This window comes from Cucumis sativus, chromosome 5 (genome assembly GCF_000004075.3).
Source record: "Cucumis sativus cultivar 9930 chromosome 5, Cucumber_9930_V3, whole genome shotgun sequence".
Taxonomy (NCBI): Eukaryota; Viridiplantae; Streptophyta; class Magnoliopsida; order Cucurbitales; family Cucurbitaceae; genus Cucumis; species Cucumis sativus.
The window spans coordinates 27,106,928-27,116,445 of record NC_026659.2 but is presented as its reverse complement, the minus strand read 5'-3'; the positions used below and the strand labels follow the sequence as shown (position 1 = coordinate 27,116,445).

The window sequence follows — 9,518 nt, the reverse complement described above, 5'->3', positions numbered from 1 at the left end:
AAAATAGGAAAATTTGTTAGGTTGGAAATTGAAGTATAAGGCAATGTTATTGGTGAATCTTAATAAATGCAAAAATGTATATATAGTTTAATTAGGTGACATTAATTTGATAAGACACATTGAAATAATTCATAATATTTCCCAGCTAACGAAAAGAATCTGAAATGGGAATGCAGCCAAAAGTTGCACTTTAGAACCATATACTATAATTTAAACCCAGCTTTTAATTTGTCATTATTATTATTAGGTTGAGCTCTCAATTTCTCATCATCATATTATAACCCTAATACGTGCAATAAATTCCGGAATAAAACAATATGGCTCTCTACTCTCTCTCAATAATTTACTTCCAATCATTGTCTATTTCTGTAAACAAATATGGATTATCATTTGATTAAATTAACTTATCTCGTTAAAATTAGAGAAAATGGGTTATCTCAAAACCTAACTAACTATATATATAAATATATAGCTAGAGATACCTAATTACTTAATTAATTGAAAAAGATGTTCACGGCCCTCTCATAGATCCTATTTGATTAGGGTTATAAAAACGACTCAAGTTTGTTTATTTTATAAGTATTAGGAAAAAGAACTTTTATGATTATATTAATCTACAAAACTAATCAACTTTATAGGGTGAATTAAGTTTAAGCTATCAAAAGGTCACCTTCTCTCTTTTGTAAAATAAGGTAGATTTTGTCTAAATATGATGGTAGGAAATAGAGAGGGTGACATGTCATGTCACTCTAATTTGCTCTCTTAATGCCTCGTAAAAATGTATACCAAACAAAAACAAAACCAAAGTTCCAACGTTTGTCGATAACATCATTCATTTGGTGTCTTATCCACTAAACTATATATTTAGATTATTGACCTCATGTGAACATCATTCTAATGGTCATAGATATATTTAAACTTATAAATCACGATAAAAAATAGTTTTTATATATATGCACAATGAAATAAAATTAGGGTATTTAATGTGTGTGTATAATTTATCTAGTATATGATCCCTCTTAATTGACTTATCCAGGAGAATATGTTTGTTCATCGTGAGTCATGTATAGTTTACCAAACCATAGAGATTTAAGTTAGAGTTCTCTTTTGAGTTTTCTTCTCTCGATCACTTAGAGTTATTGAATAAAATTATTTATAATGTGAGTCATTCGTGGTTATATATGATGACAACAATGTCAAAGAGATTATACCCTTGAAATTGCAAAGCCCTAGGCAGAAGTTTAAATTTTTCTTTCCTTTCTTCATGTTGCCTTTCAATTTTCTTTTATTTCTTTTGAATTTAGACTTATGGACAGACTTTAAATCTTGGCTAAATCAAACCTCATGTGATAACAAGGCATTGCATCATAACATTTGTACAACAGAAAGCAATCAAACACCAAAATCAAATATCTATACACACAGTACAAGGGGACATTATATAATACAATGTTACGAATTTATTAGGGATCCGACAAAAATTGAAGAGAAAAATGAAAAAGGAAAAAAGGGTTAGAGAGGAAAAATGTGGTAGGCTAGGTTTTTTTAATGATGTATGTCGTGAAGTGAAGAAATAAGGTGTAGCAAATAGATAAACAATGAAAACTTGGTGCCCTTGTTGGTTCAATGGCCGACCCACTGTGCTGGTGGGTGGTGGTGGGTGGTCGAGTCCTACACACACACACACAACACACACACACACACTAATCTTTAGGCACATACACCCTATACTTTTGGGGGACCCGACCTCCCCCATGCTCTTAAATATTCTTTGTCCTCTAATTTCCTACCATCAAACCTTACTTTTCTTTCTCTTTTAGATACAACGTATGTAAGCATTTATTTATGTTCATAATATATATAGTCATCCCTCTCTCTCTTATAATTTATATCTAATTATAAGTTTCGTCATCTATCTTTTTCTTTTATCATTGTGCATTGGTATCGATTTTGTTTCTCACAACTTGTTCATTATCTTTATCTTTATGTTTCATTCTTCAACTTTAATGTTTTAGAGACCTTATTTTTCATCACATGTGTTGTATTATATATAATCTTCCATCTTTTTCTTATTAAACTGTTGTTTTATGAAATGATTGTTCTTTAAAAGTACTCTTAAATGAAGATTTACAAAGCTTAAGTTCTAAATGCAACTCCTTAATGAAAATAAATACACTGAAGTTATGAATATTTGATGTTGTTTATGCATTTTTAATTGGTATATACGTATAGTATAAACAATACTAGCTAGTTTTTAGCCATGCTACATCTTTATCTTACTTTTAAATAAAATCTCAAGGGTTGTTATTTTTTATTTTTAAATTCCAATCTTTAAAATAGATTTCATTGTTTAATGTAGTAGCTTTATTTTAAATATATACAATATATAAAAATGTATTTATATCGATAAATGATAAAATGCCATTGATTTAGAAATACTATAAAACTAAGGATAAATGAAATTAAAAGAATTGTAAATAGTCTATTAACGATGGTAAATATATTAAAATGTTACAAGTGATATGATCTACACTAATAGATCTCAATCTCAAGAGTTGAGTTTAAAATTTTTCATATATGCATATTTATTTATATTATATTACAATATAATAGAAACATTTTGTCCACTCTTTATTGTCAATACATCAAACTCATAGACATGTCCACTAATAATCAGTTCAATTCTTTAATAATGTCTTTCATGAATTAAAAATTACCACAGATTTATAATTAATAGGAAAAAAAAGAAATCTATAAGAAAAATGATTGAATAATTGAACCTACCATATACCTAATTATCTCAAAAAATAATTCTCATAGACAGTGAAGATGGGAGAAGAAAAAAATATGAAAAGCACCACACCTTCCCACATCAAAAAACACAACATGAAAATCCATTCCAAAGATTGTAATAATGGAGGAGAGGTAACTATATTAATTTAAATGAATATTTTCATTCAAATCCGTTTAGAAAGAATTATATTAAACAATACTTTTCTAGAAATAATAATTAAAATATCCGAATAAGAAAATTAAAATTTGTGTTTATCATTTTTGTTCGTAATCAACCAATATTTGTAATATGTCTATCAATTAATAGAAATTTCAAATATTACTATATATATAAGAATATATTTAAATCTAATTTTTTATATTTACGATCGTTCCTAAATATATAATCATTTATTTATAAGATCTATAAACGATACAAGGTGTATTTATTATATTTATAATCAACAAATACTTTAGGTTTAATGGTTGTATTTGTACGGGCCATTTTTTAAAAAGAAATATAAATTGAGAAAGAGAAAAGGGGAAAAGAAAAGTATTTGGGATGAGATGAGAAGAGTGTACATATATATCTAAGAGGTTGGACCACATTGATACATGCAATAAATTGTGATATATAATATGATTCCATATTGTGTGTGAGAAAACTATATAATAAAAAAGAAATGAAAATTTTATATAAAAGAAAAATGTGGGTCCAAAGTGAGAGAGGATTGGTCTCGTGGGTATGGGGGACACATGAGAGACTCTCTATAATAATATATCACGCTCCACTCTCTATACATTTTTCAATAATAATAAAAGCCAACTCATTGATGACTCACACCCACTTGGTGTTTCTATATAAGACTCTTTCATTTCATTTCATTTCTCTCATCTCAAACCAAAACCAAAACCCAAAACCCAAAACACAAAATCCTTAAAGATTATATCGATCAAAAGTTAATTAAAAAGAAGAAGAAGAAGAAGATGAATATGAAGATGATGATGATGAACAATGGTGGCAGCAAAAGAAGAGGCTCAAGCAGAGGGCTTGGTGGAGTTGTGAGGCAACAAAGAGCAAGGCTTTACATTATTAGGCGTTGTGTTGTTATGCTTCTTTGTTGGCATGATTGAACAACAACAAGAAGAAAGGAAACCCTTTAAACGGTGCCCTTTTTTTCTTTTCTTTTTTGTTATAGATCATTTTTGTATATACTGGAGGGGATTAGGCTCTTACATTATATTCTTTTATCTTTTAAGTTTAACACCAAAAATTTTGTATTGTTGTTATTACTATTATTAGGGTAGAGAGATTTTGAGTATGGAGTGAAGGAAGGAAGAAGAAGAAGGCAAAAGTGTAAATCTTGGCATATCAATGAATAGATTATTATTATTATTATTAACTAATTCCATTGTCTTCAGTTTTTATGATTTGGGTTTTCTTTTCTTTTTTCAAAGTTTGAATGAAAGTGAGATTGGTGTGTGTTTGGATTGGATTATCGAGAAACATCCCATGTGCTGAGTTTTTTTTCTTCAGTACTTTCTTTTTTTTGTTTTGTTTTGTTTATTATGTGTGGGTTTTGCTTGGAGTTGTTTCTTTTTGGAAATTTTGCTTTCTACTCTTTTCAAAACCACTTGGATTTCTTTTTTTCTCCATTGCTTTTTCTCTGCCTTTTTTTATTTTTGTATTTCTACTTCCTATCTAGACATCAAGTTTATTGGATGCTAGCTAGATAAAGGTTGGTCAATTATATTTTGATATATGGCTATTTATTTTGCCTTTTTCTTTCAAGATTATGTTGGTGTAATTTGAGATTAGGAATAATTTCAAGTTTATGTTTAAGGACGTACTCAAGGAGGTTTGTTGTTTTGTTTTTCTTAAATGATGAAAATTGTTGATATCTTAGGGTTATAAAAACCAAATTAGTTCGATCATATCCTATATCTTCTCTCAATCAAGGTTTCTAATTCAATCCTGGATTGAATTCACCATTAGTTTAATACTCAAAGTTTTCTTTAACTAGTTTATTTAGTATGGTACTCAAAGTTTTCTTTAACTAGTTTATTTAGTATGGTACGAGAAAAAAATACCGAACTACAAATTTCTTGAGCGCTAAAATATATTAGTTCTTAGTTGAATCTATGCTCACTCTAACTTAATTATATAATCTAGTATTAAGTATGATAAGAGTTTAAGTTTGAAAATTTTACCATTTTGAGACTTTGTTAGTCACCAACCCAATCTAAGTTAGTGAAAATAAAAATTCCAAAATTATCATCCAATAGTTAATGGTTCAAATCTTTCACTACACTTCTTACTCGAAAAAATATTGATCATTCTATATATATATACTTTTTAAAATTGAAACATAAAAGAAAAACATAAAAGAAATAAAGATTATGAAATAGAGGGTAAATAGAAGATAATGAACTCAAATTAGCTGAAACAAATTCTGAATGATTATAGATATAAATAAAGGTTCTTAAAAGAAGTGAAACTCTACTAGTGAAAAGAACACAAATTAAACGTTCAAATTTGTAGCCACAGTAGCAGCATGTACTTGACTAAAAATAGAGATAAAAGAAAAGTAAATAAAATACCCATGCATACTTTAACTTTAATTTAGAAAATGCTTGCCCTTGATTAACATATAACCAACTAAAGTTATGTATAATGTATATCCTTCAATAATAATAATAATTAAGATGAACCTATCAAATCAAATTGATTCTTTAAAATCATTGACACCAGATTTTCAAGATAAACAAAAAAGGGTAAGAAATTTAAAGATGTAAAAAGAAAAGAGATTGGATGATTAGTAAATAAAATGAATAATAATAATAATAATAATAATAATTTAAGTTAGAGGAGAATTTAAGGGTAGGGCCATTAATGATATAAGAAGTGAAGTTTGAGATAAGATAATCATAGGAAATGGACTACTTTAGTCCAAATTAAAACCCCCACCTTCTTCCTTTTTTTGTGCCTTTTGGACTTTGCTTTTCCCTTTCAACATACAAATATAATTTAAACTTATTATATTTATTCAATTTGTCATCTTCCCTTTATATAGCTTTAATCAAAATAATAAATAATACACAAATAATTATAATATAAAATAACATTAGCTACTCCACACATGTCTTAATATACTTTTCTTTTGGTTGTTACGTTGGTGTATTATGGTTTTGGTTTGGGTGGCTGAAATGTGGATTAAAAAATTAAATCAGAACCCTTGATGATTTATTTTGTCCCCAAACAAACAGCATTGGATGGGTTTTTTAAATTCTGCATATATTTTTTGTAATTAATACATTTTTTTTTCTCTCTTTTGGTTTCAAAGTATTTTTCTTTTTAGGGTACCTGACCTTTCAATTTTAGGGTCGTTGGTGGTCAAAAAGGATTGTGTGTTGTGGGACAATCTTCAATTATTTCACTTTTTTTCCTTTCTTTCTTTTCTTTGTTTATAATTAAGCCAGTTGTCTCTTGTGTGCAACAACCCATCAACCTTTTAATTACTATATATTATTTGCCTTTCAATTTTCCCAATCCCTTGGGATTAAATAACAATACTATTCCCCCTCTTCACTTTTTTGCTCTAAGTTCAACTAATTTTGCTTTTCATATATATATATATATGTGTAATTAATTACTTTTGTTCTTTTTCTTATAATAGTTATTGAGGGTGTGATAGAAAATTCAATATACAATTTACTAAGGTTCATTTAGATTATGGATATTGCTTTTGAGTTTTGATTATTTGGGATAATTAATAATGCCGGTGTTTGGATTTGTAGAATAATTGATGTTTGAAAGTTAAATGAATGTGTATGAGTAATATGATTGTTAGTTGATTTGATATATATATTACCATCACAAATGTATGAAAAGTGAGATATTTAAATTTTCAAATTAATATATAAAATTGATGATAAAGATCACCAAATTTGAAAATAAAGTAAAAAAGGTAAATCTTTTAGTAACTTATGTCTACTTTTTCCAACAATGTCATTGAGAGTACATGTGAATCCAAACTCTAGCCTATTAGTTGAGGTTACAATAGCTTAGTTAATTAACTAATTAATTGAGTTATTTTTACTCTATTTTGCAGGTTTATTGATCTTTAACAAAAAATTATACAATAATTAGATACATAAAATAAAAGACATGATGTCACTTCTTTGATTTGATTATGAGAGGGGTTGGTGAGCTCTCATATTAATTTTGCACAAAGTGTAAACATGCAAAATTGTAGTCAAAGTATCTGTTATTGATATAACTCTAAGAACACTAATACTATTATTCCAACTACCAATATTCACTCAACCCATCACATAATATAATTCCTAATATAAAAAAATGTACTTTATCCTAAAGTTTGCAACATGTACACACCACAAATCTTTTAAATAATGGAATTCTAAGTTTAAAACCTTATCCCTTATCTTCTATTCAATTCTTGCTTCAGTATTATTATACAAAATTATTTCTTTTAATAGAGACCGAATGAGAATGATTAACGATCAATCAATAATGTGTTTGTATTTTAGCAAAAAAAAATATCTGCAGTATTGATAAACAATTAACTCAAATCACACATATATGTTTTAATAATATTCTTACATATTTTCATATAAAATAATAAATTTAAGAATTGATATCTGGAGTGCTTAGGTTTATAAGAATGTTTTAGAAAATAGATATAGACTAAAAAGAGTAATTTATGGTAAATAAAAAAGAAGGTATATATAAGTGAGTTAAGTGACACGTGGAGAAATGAAAAGGGGGTTAGAGAAAGGTGAAAGGGAAATGTTAATGTGGTGTCGGGCACAGAGGACTGAGAAAGAAAAGGACGGAACGTAAGAACGTGGTTGGTCAAAACGGCAGGCTTATCAAGTCCACGTGCGCTTCCCAATCTATAGGCCCACCACAGCCGTCTGATTCTTCTATCAAACCCTGGCCCCGCCATCCCACATCCATCCTCCCCTTCTTTTTCCTTTCTTTTATCAATCATCCTACCCCTTCGCCCTTTCCTTTACACATTTACTTACATCAATGTCCACCTCTCCATCTTCATTCTTATAAACAGCATACATACATACATATTCGATCAGATTGGGTTTCATGTCAATTTTATCATTTTCTTTTGTCTATTACCGATTGTAACGTTAGGTATTGGTTATTTGACCTTTTAACATGATAACACAATTCATTTATAAATTATAAGGACGCGTGTGACTGTCAAAACAAAGAATAACTATTTAAACATTGTCGTGGTGTTTTTCGTAACGTGTCTAATACCTAATCCCATGAAAAGTTTTATATCATAGCAAGGACTATAACTTTTAAATTGTAGTTAGCAAGAGTTGCGTGGATGAAATGAATTAACTTATTCTTAAAGTTTAATAATATAATGTATTATAGTGAAATTTGGATATAGGGCATTCATATTAGGGTTTTAAGTCATACTAGATTAATTCTTGAGTCAAATGAGTCGTTCTTCTAGGGGAGAGAAACGACCTTGTCCACATCCTTGGCTAAGGTCGATGAGGTCAAATTGGGCTCTATTCTAACCTTCCCTATTTCACATGCTCAATTAGGCCTAGAGTGTAGCTTCTTGCTCTAGTTTTACCTTAAAATTGATTACGTCCTTTGGTCCAAATCTACGATAATAATAGTTATAATAGTACGTGTTTGAGATGTAGACTATTTTAGTTAAATTACAAAAATGAGGGAGAATAGTGATAGAAAAATAGCAAACGTTGTAGGCAATAGATGAATTTTCAAATAGTCTTACTATAACTGAGTGTGAGTAATAATAATTGAGAACTCCAACTCCTGGAATAAAATGTTCAAACACCGCTTAGGAATTATTAGATAGAAATCAAACATACTTTTGCAATTCCTCTATCATAATTCCAACCATTCAAAATCGTAAGGTATATATCGCAGGTGCAACTACGCCCTACCACTCCATTTCCTTTCCATTCTAAATATCTTTTTCTTTGAAATTTTTTGAGGTAGATAACCTTGTATAGTCTTGATTTAACATTATCCTTAATTATAAGCCTATGAGATGCCAAAAGACCTTTGGCTTTATGTAGCATTGTTCCCTTGAGCCTTACGTTTTAAAATCTTGTGTACTATGCAAAAATATGATAAAACTTGGAACATAGTCAATTTGCATGTATTATAGAAGATGGATTTTCTAATATAAAATGTATTATTCAATGTCCTATTCAAATCATTTTTAACTAAGTATCATTACTTTACATCTTTCTACGATTTAGCTACTGAAAAAGAAGGTACAAAAAAATTACAGGTATATAGTTGTAGACCGATATTCAACCTAAGAAATCTAATAATTGAAGACGACCATAATGAAATCGCACAAGAAAGATTGGAATAGAATAAAAGGGAAAGATGAAGATGGGGACCATGAAGTTTTTGAAATTGATACAAATGGTGGTGGACGCAAAGGCACCCATCCAATACGCCTGTCGACACGGTAACAAGCACTCGGGGCCAAAAGGGGGACACCCATTTCTTTCAAACATCACTTCCTTAAACCCACTTTCTTCTTAGCCAGCTCATGCGATACACCATTTTTTAGACAAAACACACATACGCACACTCTTCAACTTGTTAACTAAGGATCAACCATTCTTTGTGTTTTTCTTTCCGTGGACAAACTATCTTCCTAATCAAACATCTCTACTTATGTTTTCCTTACAATTCATCTTCG

General features: G+C 29.0%; 1 protein-coding gene across 1 annotated transcript; it reads left to right on the top strand.

The window, feature by feature from the left end:
* The first annotated feature begins 3,652 nt into the window (after window positions 1-3,652).
* LOC101204271 lies at window positions 3,653-4,179 on the top strand. The gene has a single exon (XM_011657458.2). It carries the CDS (start codon window positions 3,760-3,762, stop codon window positions 3,904-3,906), a length of 147 nt encoding a protein of 48 aa, XP_011655760.1. The 5' UTR covers window positions 3,653-3,759; the 3' UTR covers window positions 3,907-4,179.
* The last annotated feature ends 5,339 nt before the right edge of the window (window positions 4,180-9,518 follow it).